This window comes from Aythya ferina, assembly GCF_964211825.1.
Source record: "Aythya ferina genome assembly, chromosome: 2".
Taxonomy (NCBI): domain Eukaryota; kingdom Metazoa; phylum Chordata; class Aves; order Anseriformes; family Anatidae; genus Aythya; species Aythya ferina.
In genome coordinates this window covers 17101278-17124314 of record NC_140297.1, presented here as the reverse complement: position 1 = coordinate 17124314, position 23037 = coordinate 17101278, and the positions used below count along the sequence as shown (strand labels likewise).

Genomic DNA, 23037 nt, shown 5'->3' with positions numbered 1-23037 from the left:
CTGTTGGGGGAAGAATATAGTTTTGCAGAATCATTTCTTGATACTTCTTTTTTTTTTTTTTTGAGGACTTATTTTAAAAAAATGTATTAATTTGGAAGATTTCTGATCATATTTACAACGTATTTCTAAACTCAAGGTGACTACATGGCTTCAGTAGGCTGGACCAGGAGAGTTCTGTATGTACACACAGGTATGCACTTGCACAACCCCACCTGCACATATGGGAAAAGGTGGAGCTACAGCAGCTCAGCTAAGCTAAGAACCGCTGAAAAGAACCCAGGGTTTTGGTAAGAAAGGGAATGGTCTTAATTCATTGATTTAATGCATCATTTAATGCAAAAGTATACATTAAAGATGTTAGGATTCTCAAGTGAGCCAGGTGATACCACAGATCAGAAGCCACTATGTCTAAAAGCTGAGATTTAATGCTCAGATGAAGTGGAGTTTTCAATTTTTGTTGTTGTTGTTATGAATTTTCCATCTTAATACTGCTCTTGGCTTTCTTGGGCTACTCCTAAGGACAAATCTAACAGTATATAATGAAAAAATGTGGGAAATAAGTGGATCTTCATAGCTTAATACAGCTATGAAACAGTCATCACCATGTAGCTCCCAATCTGAATTTTACCAGGAGTTTTACTAGGACTGTTGTCTGTCCCTACTAAAGGCAGACGTTATTTGCCAGTAATTGTCCTATTAGGATTCACCACTAACTAATTCAGCTCTATGTGCGTGAATCAATTGTATGCATGCAGCAGATATTTGCAGAGACATGCCAAAAGCTCCGGAGTTTAGAGGTACAGAAAAAGTTGGGGTAAATCTTCTCAGGCCAATATGGTTTTGTTGAACTGAAGTGGGGTAGGAATGGAAACAGAGATGTTTATCTGAAAGGAAAAAATAAGAGACTAAAAGAGGACAGAAAACAAGGAGGAAATCTGATGGGAAATAAGAAAAATGACAAAATGAAAAAAAAAAAAAAAAACAAACACAGGGCAACACAGAATAAATAAAACTGAGAAAATAAGAAATTACTTAAGAGTATGATAAGGGAAAGGAGTTACAAAGAAAATAGTTGTGGAATAGGAATGAAACAACAGTGAAGTACCAAAATAGATAGAGATGGTAAAAAAGAAATAGGAAACACAAGCACAATGAAAGCTTAGGTAGTAGGTGTTTTTATTCATTTTAGAAAGATTTCAGGATAGCCAATATGCTACACTGTGACAATGCAAACCACTAGTACATACATTTTATTTTCGTATGTATTTTAACTGAAATTTATTTAGATTTGATTTTGGGGGCCTCACCTAAACTACAGTTCAGCACCAGATTAAAATTGTAAACTCTTGCTGACTTCCAACAATATTTCCATCAAATAATCTTATTTGAATGTTTCTCAGGCTAAAGTTAGATCCAACAGCTCCACTCACATTACATAATCCCTGAAATTCTATTTCACTCTAGTAAGCAAGAAATTGTGATATACAATAATCTGCATTACAATGAGTATTTTAAACACTTTTTTTTTTTTTTTTTTTTTTAGTGTAGAACAGCCCCACATATCGATGGACATTTATACTGTTTTGCATCCTACAGGGTTCTATAGATCAAACAATACACACATGTTCATCTTATAGAAAATTTAAGGTGATCTAATTTAATCCTCTCACAACATCCCCAGATAACAGTATCTCTAGAATTTGGAACATGTAGAAGGATAGTCTTGTGGTGAAGGACAGAGCAAGTTTATGGTAGCCACTTCCACTTCTGTCTCATGTGACCTTGATTCAAATGTCATCCAGCTGCAGGTTTCCTTAATTTCTGTGGTAGTAGGAAGTTAGTATTTGTAAGGACAGAAGACTTCTGAACAAAGATGCTAATTTAACTCTAAAGGTCTGGTGTATTTTTTGTTTTTACTCCTCTAACTACTTGCAGGTGGGCAATTAAGTATCAAACATGAACACAGAAAAATACTGAGAAGAAAGGCATCGTTAATCTCGTGCAGCAATTATAACAGGCAAAAGAGTCCTACAATACATTTATCCTAAATGTTTGGTCTTCAAGTACAAGTGGTACAAAGCCTTCGTTCTTTCAGCCTGTTTAAATTCTTTTGTAGGCAGTACGTGATCTTCAATTCACAAGACACTCATCTCTGGATAAAGTGGGTTACATCTTGTTTGAATGAACACCATTTGGCTGCAGTTACATATTTCCTCTTGCTCATACAATGCCAATCACATATGGTAAATCAAAATTGAAAGTAAAATAGAATTTAAGGCCTAGAAAAACTAAATAATGATGACTTTGCCACAGTAAGTATTAACATTTCGCATTAAATATACATAACAAATGTATTTTCAAGGAAAAGACATCTCTGAACAGCTCTGTCTTAGATGCTTCATACATAAACATATTTATATATAAATATACACACAGGGCACAGATATACATATATACATATGCATGCACTGCATAGGTTAACAGAAGTTACAGGCTACACTAGTATAAAATATAAAGTTGCCACTAATTTTCATACCAGACACAACACATATATGAGAATACAACTGCTATGAAAGCAAAATTATGCTGAAAGGATAAAATATCTTGGCTGATTATTGTAGTTCATAACTGCAGAACAATAACTAAATTATTTGGTTGTTATTTGAAGAAAAATACTTTTTTTTTCCCTCAGAAAAACAACAGGTGATCAATGTTTTATCTACAGATAAGCTACAAACACTGGAATTATGATGTTTGTTGGCAGTGACTATTTCAGTTAGAATATGATTAGTCTTTGTATTCAAGTTAGCAGGCTGGGAACAATTAAATACATTAATTCTTCCCTGTGCTGAGTCTCTTGGCACTCCTTGGCCTGGATGCAGTGGCAGGAGAACTCACGGAGCCAACTTTGGCTACAAAGCTGTGCCCAAGTTAAGATGAGCTCATAAAGCCAGGAATGCCGTTCAGAATAGCTCAGGAATACCAGAGAAGCAGATTTCATCAGAGCTGGCAATCAGCCATGGCTAATATGCTCATATATACCTCAGCTGATTTCATGCAGCCAGACACCACTACTGTCCCCTCCCTCCACATCCCACAGAACCCCCTCATACCCTGTGCCAGGTGCATTGTCCCAGCATGGGCAGGGTTAGTCCTACTCACACAATTTCATGCATCTCCTTTCCTTTACTTTCATTCCATTTTCCTGTTTTCTTTTCTATGCTGCTTTTTCTCACCATTTTTTCCAGTGCAATTTTCCCATAGTATTAATGCACAAGCAACACTGCTTTTTGCTGAAAAGAAACTACTGTTAAGTATCAAGAGAAATGCTGAAAAGGCTTAAGAGGTTTGTTATCCCTCCATCATTTCTGAGCTTCAGAAATAATGCTATCAATTTTATCAGCAGGTCAGCACATCTAACTGCCACTTATCTCATGCTTTTAAAACTTTTAAAATCTTATTGTTGAAACTACCAAGAGGGTTATCTAACCAATAATAATAAACTGAAAGAGGTCAAAGTTTGTATTAGTAATTTTTGCATTCACTGTTTCTAAAACTTCAGCAAAACAAGTATGTTAGTATTTGAATTAAACAGAATCAAGAAACAACTGAACTATCATGGAAATATTGACTACTGTAGTGCTCTTGCATAATACTGTTAGTTACACTTACTTAATCATTTCAAAGCCCATCCTCTCTGGGGTTATGCCTAACAGGTTGACGGACCAACTTTCGTCCATCTATTCTTCCACCGCTCTTATTTCTTTTCCCATTGCCCAATCCTTTCTCCTTTTCTACATCCTCAATACTAAATTTTGCTTCCATGCTTCTCCCCTTATTTTTTACTCTGACTTTTCTGGGTCTTCCTCTGAATGTAAAATCATCTCTGGTCACCATAGGGTCCATCTATATTACCAACTTACCTCCAAATACCATTAGACTATGCACCCTCTCTACTTACAAATAGAAGTGTTATTTCACTTGCCTTTCAATACAAAATAGCTTTGCCCTCTCCTCAGTGTACATACTGAAGGTTTTACAGTTTGAATTGTGCAATCTCAGAATGATTCTGTTATCTCTTTTAGGAAAATGGCTAGATTCTGGGAGAGCTGTATGTATGGAAATTATCTTCCACAAAGCTAATGTGTTTAATTTTACTTATATTCACTTTACACATAGACACAATGAAACAGTTCAGTTGGCTATTGAACTGAAACTAAGACTTGGCATTTCCATTGTAAACTGATCATTTTAACAATCTAGAATTAGGTTGGGCTTGTGTTTTCTTCAGTGCAAATGATTATCACTGAAAATGATTCGTGGAAAATTTCCTCTGCTCCCTGTCCTCAAGACGTGTATGCATACAAGCTGGTCAGTATCACCAAAAAACCACACTTTTTTTTTAGCTTCCAAATTTACGATACACAAACATGTGTACAGTTTAACAATACGCATTGCTATGCTGAAAAGTACAAAAAATTCAAAATTGGAAACAGAAAGGCTTTCCAAAAGTAATGTAACCTAGTTTCTTGCAGTATTTGACACATATTTAATTATGCTAAGAAACAATCCTGATAGATGTTAGTTACTCTGAATAGTTATTGACTGTGTTTCAGAGAGCTCTTCTTCTAGTTACGTATAACTGCCCTCCCCAATTCCCAACATTGGCTTGAGGAGAGAGAGGAAAAAAAGTGGTAAGATAGTTCTTGGGTAAGATTTTGACTAATTTTTAGATCAATTTTCAAGTAGAAAGACACTACTACCCTAGAAGCCCACATAAGAAACCAGAGTTGATTCATAGTTTCTTGGTATTCAAGAAAACAGAGTATTTCTTCTCAATTATAGATTTCCTCCTCGTTACAAAACATGGGATGTGGGGAATGAGTTGATTAAGCAAAGCAGGCTGGCATCCAGTGCTAGTTACCATGTCTCAAGAAAGCTTCCTTGTGCAAAAGTCCCAGTCCTCCCACAAAAGGGACTTTTATTAGCAGCTCTGTTGAAATTAATACATTTTTGTCTTTTGGAAGCTGTAGGGAATTATCTACTGGCAATCACACTTTCCATCCAAACTGCTACAGGAATTCAGGTCATAAAATTGGGTAAGATCAACTAAAATAACAATCTACCTTTCAATGACCTTTTCAACCTTTCAATTTCCTTTTCAGAAAGATCTACAGGACATCATTTTCACCGAGCAACTACCCATCCAAACGATGGAGAACCTTGTATCATGATGGAGGCCCAGAACATGGGCTGAAAATGAATCTCATGATATCAAGCATTACCAATTTTTTATCTCTCTATGTGGGATTTTAAATAAAACTTTAGAGGACAATGCCCAATCAAAACAAACAAAAAAATCAGACCAAGCAGTCCTTCCCAATTTTCTATTTTCTATGTCACTTTCCTCACACACTTCTGATATCGTCAATATTCTCTTGATTCATTTGAGTATGCATGGTTTTCCAGCATCTCCCAGTTTTGGCAAGGCGAGTGCTGTGAACTAATACAGACAAAGCATCTCACAGTGTCACTGTTGTGCTTGATAACAGGAAAAAACTGCCTAACTTTAGAAGGATCACAAGGGTGCAGAGTCTTCAGCTTACATGGTATCTTCTTGAAAAGCCAAGCAAGTGGAAGGTTTTCCTGAGAGCAACTCAAGCAACATCCTAGTCATGAAATTTTTCTATAGGTGAATTCTGGTCTTTAAAATGCCTTCTCTACGAAGGATGTGAATTCCCTTCCAACACTAAAAACATGTTTGGTCTTTGAATAAAGAGATGGACATCTGCTCAGAACAGCACTGCCACTCTTCCCATGGAAATCTGGCAGATGTAGCAGCAGATTGTCTGAAGAAACAAGGAAGACAGAAAATGATAAATCTCTATTACTCTGCTGTCTTTCTTCCTTCAAGAGGCACCACAGACTTCTAGATATTTATCTGGACCTAGCTTTGTTTGGAGAAAGTCTAAAAGAGAATGGTAACAAGTATACTGCATTACCTGAAGGCTCTGTCATGTGTTAAAGGAAAGAGGAGCAAGAGAGGAACTCTTCTCCCTTGTTTACACTAGCTGAGTCAGAACAAATAAAGACAGCAGAGACAAAAATCACAGACGTTGCACTGTGAGTTTTCTTTGGGTTATAATTTTGGCAATTCCCAATCAAATTCAGGCTGCCAATTTGGAATGGTGAGATGCATCTTGTAAAACCTTTCACTTGAAGGTCACTAAAAAGATGCAGTCCATTGTAAAAGGAATCATGCAGTGTTGCTGCAGCAGCTGATTTACCTCTTCAAAAGCACCAGTGCCACCTTAATTGAAGGCTCTTGTTGAGGGTATTATCCAGATTCAAGAACAGTGGACAGAGAGAAATAGCTATACCCTGGGACCAGACACTTTTCCAAAACTGGGGCAGAGCAACTTCACCTAGAACCTAGAGAAACAACAGATTTACTATAAACTGTAGGAGTTCCTCTTTGTTTCTATGACCTACGCAAATTAGAAATGCTACAGTGCAATCATATAATCTCTTACTGTAAATATGAAGCTAATTGAGGGCTTTCAAGTTAACAATACCATAGGGCATACAATACAACAATTAGGGAAAAAAAAAAAAAAAAAGTGAAATGGAATGAAAGAGAGAAAATGCAGATTATTAGAAAACCAACAGTAACCATCAAAATTCAGAACACAAAAGCCATAGCAAGGAGTTAGGAAAATAGCAACAGAAACCTCAGCGAGAAGTTTTAAGGTTAAATTCATTTAGTTTTGCATAGAGTGTGCCAGTATCCACCTCTTGCCATAGTATCCACACTTTTTGTTTTAATGTTGCAGAATGAAAGATGGTTGGAAATTTTAGACCACTTTCTGAATATTTCTAGTTGAACTCACAAACATGTTTGTATTTAAGATTTAGATCCTACTGAAGCGTGATAGTTTCTTACATTGTACTCACTTTGTTATGAGTCTGTACAACTGAAAGAAATAACAGGTCAAGTAAAATATGCAATAATACTTAAAACAGATGTTGATGTAAATTCCAGTGGAAAGAAAATATTTGTTTCGATGTATGCACTTTCTTAGAGCTTATTTTTCTTATATTGTGTAACTACTGTATTTAAAAGCAGAAACTACTAAGTATGAATTTGTTTAAAAACCAGTACACTGTTTCGTGAAAGTCCGTTGAAGAATTAAGTGTCCTGACTTTTAAAAATTCATGCTACTTCATATGACATAAAAAATTACCAACTATATGGGGAAGGAAAAGGAGAATATCCGACCTTTTATCTCACTCTCAATATAAATTTCACCATATTGATGCAGTCCAAATTATATAAACTGTTGAGCCAATTCTGCGCTATTTCAACAGGAAAAGAACACTCCTCAACCTTTGAAATATTATATATCAAAACATTAATTGGGCTCAGTGCTTTGAAAACAAAGTCAGAAGGCTGGGAATAATTGTTGCTGCTTTTAAGGCTTTTAAGTTCAGCTGTTCTATTTACCTATTTTCTTACTGATACAATGTGATCAGGAAGCTATTGTGCCCTGGAGAAATGCATCCTTTAGTCACAGGGCTGAAACAAACTGCTATTTTATGAGGTTAGAGATCAAGAGTATGATTTCTATTCCAGCTTAAAAGACTTACATGATTTTCTGTTGGAAATTTTCAGTGGCTGAATCTGCACTTCTGGTCTTCTTAGTGCAAATCTCCTATAAAATGGGGGGTGGTAGGGAAAAGACACAAACTCCTCAGTTTTCACTGCAAATTTGGGATTAATAAACACTTAACATCATGAGACTATTGCAAAATATCCAAAAAACTTTGTAAGAAATTAATTTAAAACAACGAAATCTACTCACAATCTAAAAAATTAAATCCTGAGCCTCAAATTTTTGTAAGCTCTCCAAAATCTGCTGCAGTTGTTATTCCTGCATAGTACATCAGTGCGAATAGAGATACTGATGTGCTATTTTCCATATGGTTTTTCTTTTAATCTGGATCAGTGCTATCCTATCAGTTTTTGTCATTATTAGTTCTGGCCAGACAAATAAGGAAATCCAAAGTATTTCAGCAACAGGTTTCCAAGTTCAGTTGTCTTGCTGCAAATACAGGTTTATCTTGTAATCTATGAGCATATGTATGACAACTATGCTAACTTAACAACTCGGCAAATAAGTGATTTTCTTACTATAAAAGATAAAACTATGCTTCTCATTAGCTCACCTCTCCTGGAAATGCTTTGAAGGGATCAAGCCTGCTCTGGGATTGGCATCACCTTCATGTTTGGCCTGCCACCAGGTCGCATCATCCTGGCTCATGATCTGAAGGATATCTCCTTTTCTGAAAGCAAGTCCAGCTTCTTTACAAGGAATTGCTTTATCCTCATTAGGATCATAGTCAAACAGGGCTCTGATAAACATCTGAAACAAACAGTGCTTTTTCTTTAGAATCAAAATATTACCATGTAATCCAAAGGTATCTCCCATTTTTGTTTTCACTGTTCAAAAACATTGAACAAAATAATGTAAAGCAATAAACATTTACTGCTGTAAAACATCCTCATGGAAGTCTAACATCAGAAGTTAATACAGGAATGTTTTATTCATTGTTCCTGCAACCACAATCGCTTGCAGTAAAGGCTGCAAAATCTAACTCCCAAAGGTAAACAGAACTTCAAACTTTGCAGTGGGACACTGTGTCCATAAGGAACAGAAGAAAAAAAAAATCTAGCACGTTAGTATCATGTTAGAAAAACTGGCGTAAGTCACATTCTTGGGTCTGTCATCTAAGCAAACAAAACTGATCCTCAGCAGTAACACTTAGAAGAAACATTCTTAAGAAGAAATATTCTTAAGAACTTGCCTACCTTGCCTTCCTTCGCTGGTGTTTCTTCCTTCACACTGGGTATAATTTTAAATGTAATTGCTCCTTGAGACTGAGCCTAGTGAACATTTTAAAAGACAATGCACAGAGAATTAAACTCTACATTTCACAGAAAATCTTAAAAGGAAAGAAAACTCAAATTAATTAAAATACTCAAAGTATAATGAATCTATCCTTTCCCAGACATGACCCATAGAGTTTGACAGCTTCACCATACAGAACTTTGAATTGCAAAACTTACAAGTACTCACTTAAAAACCCGATGATTTATTTGTGTCACTTGGGGTTACAGATGGACTGTTAAAACCTGGAACCTGCATGTTTCAGAGGTTCCACTTCTGCACTGAAAGCAGGAGCAAATGCTACAGCTAAAATATACACATATTAGAAGCAACTGCTGGACTCCTGGCACAGTTTGGACATCCCTGGAAAAATCCAGCTAGCATTTCATTTTTCAGAAAAAATCTGATAGAAAAATTCAAATAGGTTTGTGCCATATTTATCATATAAAACTATTGGGGGGATTTATTCTTTTGGCAAGTTAAAGAAACTAGAAAAAAAAAAAAAAAAAACATTTTTGAATAGACTACGTGTACTAAATGGAAAAAAAGCCCTCCACTATAAATCTTAAAACAAGTTAGCCATCATCAACCACCTCATCCATTCATCTTTCCCTATATCCCACTTAAAGTGTGTCTGGCTGCATTTTACTTATTAACCACAATATATTCCCACTGCCTCAGTGACATTTTGCTATTGAAGGAAGTGCTAATCAGCTGGAGACTCTGCTACTATTGCATGCAGCTGACAAGTTTCATAAAACTCTCAGAGTGCAACAGACAGCCAACGATTTAAGCAAAATGGAAACAGGCCTGTCCACTACCAAGTGAGACATACTTCTGCCTGCATGTCTGCGATCCAAGAGCTCACTGTTTGACAAGCAGCAGCCAAGTTCTTATTTCACCAGCCATAGGACTGGAATCAATATTTCTGTTACTTCTGAAACAAGCTCTAAATAGCTTTTGATGTTTATATTGTACCTCAAGGAGGTAAATGGGGAAATTGTTCACACCTTTTCTAGTGCTATTGTGTTTCTAGAGATTTTTAAATATTAATTTTTGCAGGAAAATATGTTTCTGTAGGGAACACAAAGCCATAAAGCCAGTATGAATATTGCTGGGCTAACAGTTGAAATGAATCATCTTGGTAATTGAACCAAAACTGTGAGACAGCCATTCAATTCAGCAGGACAGCAATATGTTTATGTATATAAAAATGACTATACCATGAATATAAAAATCTGTCACGACCTAATCAGTTTCTTTGGTATAAAAATATTAAATATTTCTGGAAAAGTCTAAATTCTTAATTTGTTATAGTGATCCATAACCGACTAAATAGGCTGGCTTTAGAGATTGCGTAGCTCAGAGAAGTATGAACATAATTATATATATCACTATATACAAATTAAGATATACTTCTAACTTACCCAGTTATTCTGTCAAGTACGTACGTTATGAATTCATCGTAATGTGAAGTTAATGCATTAAAAACAAACGAATTTCTAAGTTTAAATTCAACAGGTGGTTTTATATCTTAAAAACTGCAGATGATACATGGAGGTCTGCAAGATGTTTACAGCCACGTGACCATCATTAACCCATTACAAGTCATTTGTAATTGCATAGATCTAATGTGTGGAAAATCATTTTTCTAAGAGAAAGGTAACAGAGGTTTGTGGATGATGGTACTAGAAGAAAAAGCACTACTGCAAAATATACTTTTTACCATGAAACACATTAGAAATTATAATTATTTTTTCTAGACTCTCCTAAATTAATTTGAAAACGTTTTGTATTTACCAAAATGTGTATTATTTCTTCAGGCTTTTTATCATCTACAGGAATCCCATTGACTTCCCTTAGTTCGTCACCAACATGAATAAGACCTACAGAAGGAAAAGAGGGAATATTAAATGGTATACGTTACATCTAACACAAAAAGAGCTGTCAACATTCAGCTTTTTTCTCCCTTGTCCATCTACTTTAACCTCTAACTTAAAAGCAGGAATATACGGTGAGTACAACTACAACTACTGTCCCCATAGATAAGTTTGAGATGGTTGGTTTACTCACCTTCCTTCCTTCCTCCCAAAAATCAGTACGCTATGACTTTTCCAGACTTCTATGCAGATGTTTGAAACATGTCTGTGCCAAATCTTTTTCTACTCATACTACTTTCCTATTGCTACACAGCTGCAAGTACTGCAAAGATGACTTAAGTTATGAGCGCTAATTTGTGGTACAAATGCTTCCTAATTTAATGATATATATCTAGATTTACTCCACTATCCCACCTAAGTGTGAAATGCAGCTGTCTTACATTGTCTTCAATGAAAAGAGGCATGTCAAGAGTATAATTCAGGATCTCTTGCTTGAGTTCTTTCAGATTTTGAGCATCCCAAACTGAACAATGTGAGTCAAGGATGGGCTGGTATTTTGCTATCGACCAGCAAACTCCAAATGTAGTAACATAAAAGAATGCAGCCATCATGAGTTCCTCCATCAATAGGTATAATATTGGACTATCTTATGATTTCTAAGTGGATGTCTTTAACTGGAAACAAATCATGATAAATCAAAAACCAACCAATCAAACTAACAAATGAAAAAAGAAAAAAACCCTCTCCATCTGCTAACTCAAAAGACACCTCATTGCAAGTGAACTGGGGAAAAAAAATCAGCACAAATACTTTCTCTGGTATTGAAACATCACTTTGGAAAACTGTCCAAACTCCATATATCTTCGTGGCACAGAAGTATTTCATATGTACAGAATACTCCCATTTTATCACATCTTCTTCTAAATGTTGTAACTTGAATGGCTTGTACCAAGAAGCAACACCTTACCACTTCTATCTGCAGCTCCTCCACGCATTATCCTGGCCACCACAATAGCACCAGTATGTTCATCCCTTTTAATTGTAGCCCCCTTTAAAGAAAAAATGGTTTCTTGGTTAGTCTTACAGTAATTTTAAGTCTCTAGACTAAAAAACATTTGCTATGCAAAAATGAATAAAGTTGGCATAGCACTGATATGTGAATAACCCAAAATGATACTTGCTCACGTAAAGAATTCACAAGGTATTGCTCTATTAGCATCCTGTTAACATGGGACTTCTTTTCCATTCAGAAGCAACTTGTGCATTCTGTAGGTACACAGCTTTAAAAAAGCACAAATGATACAAAAAGTTCACTTTTCAACTTAACGTTTACTGTGGCATACGTTATTTGAGTCTGCTGCTAAAAGTGTACTATGCTATGACTGAGAATTGGTAAGTTGTTTCTGTATTAAAAGGGAGTAGGGGAGTGGAGATGTTCCATACTATGGCTATAAAAGGTTTATCTGTGTTTGCAATTGTTGCACTTGATGCTGAGAACTGCCCATGCACATACTGCTCCCTGTTTTGCTTTACAGTGCCATCAATAAACCTGAATTCGAGAAATCCCCCTGCACTTTAGCTCTCATGCGGAACTGGCATATGTGAGGGTCATCTCACAACACAGAGTGGGACGTTGCCTGTTTTTTATGTTACACAAATACAGTGCAAGACATTTAGGTAAAAATTGCATAATGTAGTGAAATTTGTAGTGAATAACTGTCTAGAGGAGAAAAATGCCTTTGTAAACATAACTGTAAGAGTGTTCTGCAGAGAGACACGAAGTGATGAGTAAGAACCAGGTAGTGGCAGGGAGAAGGGAGAAACTAAGGTGAACCAGAGCCTCGAAGCACTGTGGAAGTTGAGGTGCCATTTCTTTCAGGCAGACTGGGAGCAATGAGGTGGGGAGAGGCCGGCCCTCCTCTGAAATCTCACTTGAAAAACTCACGATTAGACTTCTGTGCAGAAAGCACAGAGCGCCATATGAATCTATCAAACACAGCATTAACCCCTGCAGCCCATATCTCAGCATTAAGGTATGACCTTGCAGCAACAGCTGTAAATTTAAAGCTTATTATTAAAACCTGTAAATTTGCATCTGTTTAAAAGTATAGAACATCCTGGCTTTGGTTTTAATATAGTCATCAAAAAGAAAAAAAGCATTAGGATGCTACAGCCAAATACAAACACAGGACACCTCCACTATATCATCCACATATAGCAGAGGCTCCCCCATTCACCAGGAAAAGAAGCCCTGAAAGGAAAGGCTCTAGGCCTTTTACCCAGATGTTGACACTGTTAAACTTCACTGGATGCAAAATGCATCCGGCCACTGCCACCACCCAGCCACCGTGTCCCCTCACGCCAATGTCTGCACATGGTTACTCCCCTTCTCTTTGTTTTTGGACAAACCCTGGAAAAAAAAAAATGTGTGGAATTTGCAGTATGGACCAAGGTGAGATGCAGAAGTGATGATCAGGCTCGTGTCACAGCGGAGCGGTCACTTAATGCTTTAGGCAAGTCCCACTACCCTTATACCGGCACAAAATGAACTCCCGGCATTTGAAAAATGTCCCAGTAAATGTAAAAAGTAATTGGGAATTTTCACACAAAGCACAAAATCAAGGTAAAATTTACAGGAAAATTATTTAACCCAAGCAAGGTGACCACCAACAACTTCTTTATGGCAATCTCAGCGTGAGGCCCATAGGCAGCAGCGTTCGAGTTTACGCATGCTGCCGTACCTGTGGCACACAAAGAAAAAAAGAGAGTTCTTTAACCTCTCCTTCACTCCAAATTTAGAATACTTAAAAAGAAATCATCAAACAAATGGATTTCTTTTTGAGCACTTGAAGAGTTGATTTTCTGAAAAAGCAGCTTCTCTTGTACTGCTGCCAGCCCTGCTTAAAGTATGAGGTATATACAATCTGGCAAGGATTTCTCCTTATGAGATGTTCAGCTCCAGTACTTTCAGTTACATGTGCAGTGCAGCTCCTCATTTAGAGCTTTAAAAATGGAAGAAGGTTAGGCTGGACCTTGAGAGCTGGAAAATATTTTCAGGGTTGCTAGCCAAAAGTGTAAGTTACCCTAAATGAGACATATACAGATGTAATAGCATAGCTCAGTTTAAAATACTTTTAAAGGGAAAAATAAGGAGTTTGGGAGCCATATGGTGATCAGACTGAGAAAATGTTTAAAGGTATACCATGCAAAAACACTAAAATACAAGCTCCTTTAGCAAGGCTCTTTCACTATTTCTTTTTTTCTTTTTTTTTTTTAATTATTTTTAATGTAGTAAAACTGGTTGTTGAGCACCACTCAGGGTTTCACTGACGTAAGCTTTATTAGTTCACCCATTTATCTGCTGGTTCCACAATACAAATGTCCTAAGCCTTGATTTTTTATAGGAAGAAAAAGTTACTAGTAAGAGAGTTTGAAAGATCATTAATATTTTTGCATACTTTTCTATTAAATAAAAACACATGCAGATGTTGAATACAAATAACTACTTCAGTCAGACTTATTTTAATTCATTCTTTATTGGAAATGCATTTACAAACAGCAGCTACCTACCTTACATTGAACAGTTATTTAGAAGTTGATGCCCATGTACATGCAGACTGTGCACACCAAGGCTTTTCCTATCCCCAAATTAACACCACCTATAAAATAGTTGGTCGGGTTCATTCACTGACAAGAACCAAGCTATGGGGACTTAGAGGAAGAACTGGGGAATCTGCACTGGCAGAACATGTATGCGACTATTTTTAAACACCACAATTTGTTTCACCCAAGTTCAGCTATGGAAATCAGGTATCTAGCTCAAGCTAGGTGTCCAGGCTCCTCCTGAAGTTAATGAAAACAAACAGGCAGCTCCAGAGAATGAATCATCCTTTCGTCAAGACGGGCATCTTGAACAGATGGAATGGCTCATTCTGGAGCTGCCTGTTTTTCTCCTGACTGTAGACACAGCACAGATCATTGCTTTCCAAATGACTAAATTTATGTGAAATGAACTTACGTGATGAAGAAGAAATCATCTGGACATGAAGAAGGATCCTGTTCAGAACAAGATCACGACAGCACTAATAAACCAGGACTATCATTTCAAAGCTGGAAGCAGTGAGTGGCCAGTAGCTGAACTCTGGATACCCCAGGTGTACATGCTGGGTATCAGGAATGTTAACTAGGAAAATGGCAAAGACTGAAGAAGTCCTAGAGAAGCAGACTCTGGGTTTAGGTAAAAACCCTCCAAGCTACATGACAAAAAGACAAATTACAGTCAGGGGAATTTTTAACTACCTCTGGAAAGAAATGTCTCTTAATTCTCTCTCTATAAGGTTCAGACACATTCTAAATTACTTTGTTTAGGTAAAACCTCCTAACACGTGATCTCACCTCACTTGAGCGAGAAACTCTTAGAATGCCATTTGCTAATAAAGCATTAAGGAAAAAAGAAAGAAGGGAAAAAAAAAAAAAAAAACCTGTGGATGGACAAACCAAAAGTTTAAATCATCTCTTGCAAAAAAAAATGGAGGAAAGTTCAGCGGTGACTTTTGAACTGATGAAATCTGGCAAACAGAAGGCCCTCCCACAAACCCAGTTTCCCTCTTGTGAGATGATTACTCCTGGGAACTCAGGCTTTGTTAATATGTGATTAACACCAGTGAGAGTTGCTTAACTCTGAGACAAGTGCGAACAAATACAAGAGGCTACGTGGTGTAATTTTACTTTAAAAAGGTCACTAGATACACTCTGAAGAAGTTAAGAGAGTGCGTAATTCACTTCACAGAGTACTGCTGAAAGTAAGCCAAAGGAGATGTTCAAAGTCAAGAACTTCCAGGACTCGCAGCTGATGCAAAGCTAGCTGCTTTGCAGAGGAGCAATCTCTGCTGCTTGCTTACAGAGGAAGAAAAGGTATCAGAGGTGAAAGAAAGTTCAAAGAGCTCAGTATCTTCAAGTCAAGAAGCCAGGCAATTTCCACCCCAGAAAAAAAAACGTATGGTACCTCCATTCTCAAGTTGAGTAGAAACAATTCTGATGTATGTATGCAGTGGAAGCCAGCCTTTATGACTGGTTCTTGTGGTTTAGCCCAAGTGGGCAGCTCAGGACCCCATGGCTGCTTGCTCACTCTGCCCAGGTGGGATGGAGAAGAGAATCGGAAAGGGAGAAGTGCAAGAACTTGTGGATGAGACAAAGACAGCTCACCCGGTAAAGCAAAAGCCACGTGTACGAGCAGAGTAGAAGTGTGTGATCACCACAATTTTCATATTTTCATCATAAATCCAAAACAGAGCATCATGTAACTCTCTATGAAGAAAGTTAACTCTATCCCAGCCAAAACCATGACACTGGAGTAGTGCGAATAGATAAGCTGAACAGAGACTCATTGATCTGCGCTCGGCCAAGAATATGCAAGACTTTAAAACAAGTTCTGAAGAGAAAGAAATTAAAAAGACATGGAAATAAATAGAAAATGAAATTTTAAATAGTTTAGTAAAGGTAGATCGTGGTGTATCTTTTCTTTAGTAAAGCAACTTCAGGAAACATAAACACAACGGTTCTAAAATACCTAGCAAAAACCTTGTCTTTGATTATTCTGCTGTGCCTACTCTGATAAGTGATTTATCTGGTAACTTATCTGAGTTACCACGCATGTTTCTTCTCACTCATACTTAAGAAAATAATAACAATCTGGTGAAGAGAAAAACACAAGTTTGTTGTGTATTGTGGTGATGGTGGCAAAACAGTAAGTGACCACAAAGAGTCAGTACGTGACATCAACATCAACAATGTTAAACCAGAATGAAGGGGATTTACAGAGAATGAGGAAGACACCACGCAGTGTTCTTGGAAGTTTTCTTGGAGAACAAGCAGCATGCAAACCAGAACTCACCATAAGCTCTTCTCCAACAAAAATAAAACAGAAAGATAGGCTGGGGATGTGAGACCACAGACACTCCTTTCCCATACAGATAATGTGCTATCTTAGAAACACTGATCGAAGGGAATCTTTAGAAGTCATTGAAACCAATCTCCTGCTTAGCACAGGACGACTGTGAAGGCAGACCAGGACGGTTTGGAGACTCTACAACGTCTCTGGTGGGTCTCCTCCAGTGCTGTACTTCCCACCTAATTACATGTTTTTCTTAATTCTCAGTCGAAGCATCTTAGGGCTGTAGCTTGATGAAAAAAACACTGACCCGTGTTTTAGCATCTTTCACCACTGAGAAGAGTTTGACTCTATTGTCCTTGAAAGCTCCTCACTGTCAAGTAACCATAGGCTGCAATTAGCCTCTTTCTACAGACATAACATAGCAACAAGTCTACCATGGATTCCACTGTAAGGCTGTTTTCACATTGGTAATTAAATCAAACAGTCCTAACAAACAGAAGAACTGAGTTCTCTCACATGCTCATCTCATACTGTATTTTCTGACTTGTTCACACCTTTCAGAATTAATACTCCTTCTGATACTAAATCCTAAAACAAGTTTGTTCTCTTCCTCAAAGAATTTCTTAGATTAAAGAAAGAGGAAAGCTTGAAGCTATGATTTAAACATTTGGAAAAAAAAAAAATTAATATGTTAAAACAAAGCAAAAACTTTCCATATGGCCAAACATTTCATTATGCCAACGGGCATCTACAGTCAATACTAAAACTTATTTCTTGTTTATTGATGCCAGAAATCCATCAAGAGTGATGGTAAGATGTCTACTGAGAGGCATGCTCTCCTTGTATGTCTAACAGAGGAATCACTTTCCCACTGTTATTTCAAGTGCAGAATCATTGCTTTCTCAAAGTTATTTTGCAGATATTTCTTCATGATTGCAATCCATTAAAACAAATACTCAGTATAGCATAAAACAAAGCTCTTACTGATTTGCAGGAGAAAAAGAACACAGGTAAATTTTATTCAAGATGACTCCCACTCTACAGTAAATAAAAATAACCAAATCAAGTAAAACATTTTAATATTCTTGTAATACAACCTAGGTTTAGTCCTTTCATTTTTCCAGATATCCCCATGAAGATATTAACTTTCTAGTATTCATAATCCAAAGTACAACAACAGACATCTTAAATTTGCCCAGATTTCAATTCAAGCATTTTAAAATATGTTTTTATGCTTTATTTTCAGTGTATCAAAAGGTCACATTTTTTTTACATGAATGCTCACAGGCACAGTTCATAACAAAGGTCAAGATTTCTTTGGGGATTCATTCTCCCTCTCATTTTAAAACAAGTTCATGATGCAAATTCAAGATAAAAGATGAATATATTACATATATAAATGCTCAGACTGGCCCACATATATAATGCTCAAACACTGTGAATGAACAAATTCTTATTATTCATTTCACATACTTTAATACTAATAAATGGAAATGGAATACAAAAGTACATTACTGAATGTTAGGAATAAACATGCACAATGGCTGTCTATTCACTTTTCTAACCCGTTTGCATTTATAACCTGAACACTCCACACCCTACACACAAAAACAAACACCCACAAAAACAAATGACAGGAAGACTTACCAATGGTTCCCTGTTTTTGACAAGTCTGATTATTTTAACCGAGTCTTCTTCCTCATCGATATCATCAGGCATGGGGGGCAAGACAGGATCATAGTTCTTCTGAGCAACAGTATCATGCACAGAGAGCAAAGCCTGGAAACATTAACAGTCAGTAAGTTATCTGGCATCTGAAAAGGTCATGAAAGACAAAGCAGACTTCTATTATACACAGCCTGACTCTACCAGCTCTACTGACATGATGCAGGTAGATTGAATAGAATTTGTACCCACTCAGTGGGTAAGGAATTGGCTGGATGGTCACACTCACAGAGTTGCGGTCAATGGCTCAATGTCCAGGTGGAGCTCAGTAACCAGTGGTGCTCCCTCAGGGCTCACTACTGGGACTGGCAGTGTTTAACATCTTTGTTGGTGACATCAGCAGTGGGATTGGGTGCACCCTCAGCAAGATTGCTGCTGACACCGAGCTGTGTGGTGTGATTGACACGCAGGAGGGAAGGGATGCCATGCAGAGGGACCTGGACAGGCCTGAGAAGTGGGCCTGGGCAAACCTCATGGGGTTCAACAAGGCCAAGCGCAAGGTCCTGCATCTGGGCCAGGGCAATCCCAAGCATAAATACAGGCTGTATGGAGAATGGATTGACGGCAGGCCTGAGGAGAAGGACTTGGGGGTGTTGGTGGATGAGAAGCTTGACATGAGCTGGCAACATGCACTCACAGCCCAGAAAGCCAACCGGATCCTGGGCTGTATCAAAAGCAGCGTGGCCAGCAGGGCGAGGGAGGGGATTGTCCTCCACTGTTCTGCTCTTGTGAGACCCTACCGCGAGTGCTGTATCCAGTTCTGGGGCCCCCGGCACCAAAAGGACATGGATGTATTCGAACAAGTCCAGAGGAGGGCCACAAGGATGAGAGGGCTGGAGCACCTCTCCTACACAGACAGGCTGAGGGAGTTGGGGTTGTTCAGCCTGGAGCAGACAAGGCCCTGGGGAGACCTTACAGTGGCCTTCCAGTACCTAAAGGGGGCCTACAAGAAAGCTGGGGAGGGACTCTTTGTCAGGGGTTGACAAAGAATTCCCTCCATGAAGTATGTATTTTCATGCACACAATGTGTGCACCTAAGTAAATTGTGGATAATTTACAGAGTCTTCATATCTATGAAAATACTAAGTGCTCTGCACACTAGCTTGAAATTACAAGAATAATGATCAGGAGAAAACCCGAGTCTCCAAAAGTAAGAACAACACTCTATTCCTCCAAGATAAGTTTCTTCAACAAACCAAGCAGTCCTATGAATCAAATAAGCAAAATAAGCATCTTCCAGTACTTCTGTTCCAGCATCAGGTGCGTAACATTAAGCTGTTTCCCAACCATTCCCTTCAGAGGAACTCTGGAAGCTTACTTGGTTACTGGATCCCTTTCATACCAGCTCCCTTTCATACCAGCTCCAAATTATCCTAGGAATGTTTAATTTATTGTGGAATTCATGATTGAGATTGAGGAACATATTGCTCAAATGATTTGGCTTACCAACCACCTGTCACATGTCTTGCCCCACTTCTTTCTCTTTGTAGTTTCTCCAGTTCATGCACAGCTTGGCCAATCGATTTTTCAAAGAAAGGCCTTTCAAACTTTGTTGTGACAAAACGCTCAATCCTGAAAACAAAATAACTTATGGCCTTGCAGAAACTCAAGCGTCTTGAAATTCAAAGGAAGTTGGAAAGCTTATTCTCCTAAGGCTCTACGAAAATCTCCCCTATAATCCACCATTCACTGGATGAAGTAATAATAACAAAATAAATGAAAAATCTCTTTCTAGATAAAGAACTCTTCAAGTTCATTTCTATTTTGAAAAGTCTTCATGATCTGTAATACCTTTTAGACTGGTGAACAATGGTCAAGTAATGCATTTACTTCTGTGGTGGAAACTATGCATTACAACAGGAGCAACAGCAACAGCCGTGCTTTTTATCGCAGTTACTGCTTTCAGTTGCTTCTGTTTTCAAGTAGTTGCTCCTAAACACTTGAATATCTTACATTTTGATCTGACATATTTTTGTCCACTTTTATTACAAAAGTTATGGTCTGAAAAAGAATCGACTTGCAAATTGATAACCTTCCCTGCCATACAAATAAAGTGTTTTGCAAAAAGTTGAAATGTTTAAGGTTAAGCAGAACACATCAACCTCGGTGACATGGATGACATCAGAAGGTGTCAGAGCAACAACTGCAATAATGAATCTATTATAACAATTACAATGGTGATTAAGAAAAAATGCCTTAGTAAAGAAGAATGGAAAATGGCTACATTTCTCTAATACTGGTTTACTTTCTACTTAAGAAGATAACATTAGACTGAGCATACAAATAATCCAAAACCTTATGTTCTCAAGGATGATGCGAATGTTTTTAGAAAACACATGACACTTCTATTATGCTATTCCAGGATTTTTTTCCTTATTGAAGGAGACTGTAAACAACTGAAAGAATTTCCAGGCAATGCTACAAATTATCATGGCAAAAGCAGACAAGAAAGCACACATAGTAATCCTCAAACTCTGAAGTTTCAAGTTGAAGTCAGGTCTTCAGCAGAATAAACACAGAAGATCAGGTCTGCTTCATGAGAATTTGCTATCGTCTTGCTGATTTCTATCCATATTGTACAATTTGATAAAAAAATTTTAACACTATAACTAATTATTGCTGGTTTTCTTCCCAAGATACAGTTATCGGCTTGTACTATGCACCATCAATATCCACCAGCTCCCTCCCACCAAAGATTAGTTTTACTTCAGGTCTGAGCTAAAAACCTCAGGCTAGCAATTATGGTTCCTCCTGGAAATGTGTATTTTGAAGCCTTACACATGTAAAATCCAGGCAATCACACGTGGTCCTCTAAAGATGTATGTGAAATATCAAAGATACACTAAAACAGAAGTGGTGTTTGCTTTTACTTTGAGCTACTTACAGTTAAGACTTCTGAAACTAGTATTCTGCAACGACATTTTTCCACATAAAGCTAGGGCACATTCACAGACTGGTTCAGTTTAATGAGGTTCTATATTGCAGTTTAAAATCAATCGGGCAGATAGAGAAAACAGATGAAACTAATCTAACGTACCATTTCCATAGTAAAAGGCAGCACCTTAAAACATGTTCAAAAGAAACTACCCCCGACAACGAAACTTGCAAAACAGCCTCCACCCAATACCGAACCCACTGATGCCATCAGTGTTAATAAGATGCTTCCCTGCTATTGCTGCCAGATCAGCCTTCTGGACACAGCACGCCAAAGAGCCCTACAAAGCAATGCCAATCAGTGTCTGGTCCTTCTGATGCTTTTCTTCATTCACAACTGGAACTTATCAGGCCCTTCCCTCCTCCTCCTGAAAAACACATCAAACCACCGTGTACTACGGTTTTCCCCAAACTCTACTATTATTTTATTTCAGAGCAAAGGTGCATGCTTGAAGTAAGAGCACCCAGGCCAGAAAGCATTTCTCAGTCAGGTTTCAAGAAGAGCTTCTGTCATCACAAACTTGTTCATGTTGTACGCTGAACATACTAAGATTTCTATAGTGATTATCTTCATTGCTGCTTCTTTAACACAGTATCCTCTGTCCACTGTAGTTGCTCTTGAATAGCATCAGCAGCAGAGACATTGCACAATGATTAATTTGCAAGCAAAATTTATAAAACTATTTTATTTCACTTGATGTTTCAACTCAAGATGATCGGCGTATGTCCTCAGGAGAACTTCCATACATTTCAAACACATGAAAAAATGACCATATTCACAGAGCAAAGGGCCGTTTCTTCAGCAGCTTCTCAGTGCTCTGCATTTAATAAAATGTATGCTTCGTCCAAAAAATTATGCATCAGACTAGACTATATATAAAAGTTTGGAACTTTTTTTTTAAAGAGCAAACAAATTACGAGTGCCAAGAAAAAAAACTTGGATTCCATCCTGAACAAGATTTACACAGAATAATGGTGTAGGGAATGCACAAGGGAAGGTAAAGCTGGTAATCTTCTCTTTTTGTACATAAGAAGTGATGAACTGACTGCATTTACACTCCATGGTACTCATTTTTGCCTAGCACAAGAAACTTGCAAGATGTGCAGATGACATTTTTTTGTTTACATTTTGTTTTTGTTTTGAAATACACAAATCTGCAGAACTATGCACATATGATGAGGGTCATGCATATTTAATCACCGCTGGAGAAAAAGATTTTATTTCAGCCCTAAGTTCTACGCTTATGATTCACTAATGTAAACAGGGTCCATATTTAGAACTTGAAAGAAGGTATGATTCAAACTCCTGCACTACCTAAATATAAATATTGATGTTCAGCTAAATTCTTAGACATGATCTAGCTGGAAATGAATACTTTCATCAGACCTCTGAAATGTCTAATAACTTTTGCTGTATTTTTCATATTAAAACTATCACTGGTCATTTCACAGTTTATAAATTGACATTTTACACTCTCAACTTACACAAAGAAAATCTGACTTTAAAAACATGGAAGGATCTTTTTCTTAAACTGTTCTGAAACTTCAAATGCTTTCTGAAATTGAGAATGTTATTAATGAAAACAGTATTATTTTGAAAAACATGTATCATTTAACTACACCAAATACATTTTTACTTCTATAAAACAATGACAAA

General features: G+C 37.4%; 1 protein-coding gene across 6 annotated transcripts in view; it reads right to left on the bottom strand.

Moving 5' to 3' along the window:
* MPP7 (MAGUK p55 scaffold protein 7) overlaps nucleotides 1-23037 on the bottom strand; it is a 148477-nt gene that overhangs the window by 25745 nt on the left and 99695 nt on the right. For all 6 annotated transcript variants that reach the window (XM_084511462.1, XM_084511461.1, XM_084511466.1 and 3 more), the window contains 6 exons: nucleotides 18369-18500; nucleotides 11796-11877; nucleotides 10749-10834; nucleotides 8870-8944; nucleotides 8227-8423; nucleotides 7648-7712 (listed from right to left, as the gene is read on the bottom strand). In XM_084511462.1, coding sequence (XP_084367588.1) covers nucleotides 7648-7712; nucleotides 8227-8423; nucleotides 8870-8944; nucleotides 10749-10834; nucleotides 11796-11877; nucleotides 18369-18500 — 637 coding nt within the window. The remainder of the gene's footprint in view (nucleotides 1-7647; nucleotides 7713-8226; nucleotides 8424-8869; nucleotides 8945-10748; nucleotides 10835-11795; nucleotides 11878-18368; nucleotides 18501-23037) is intronic.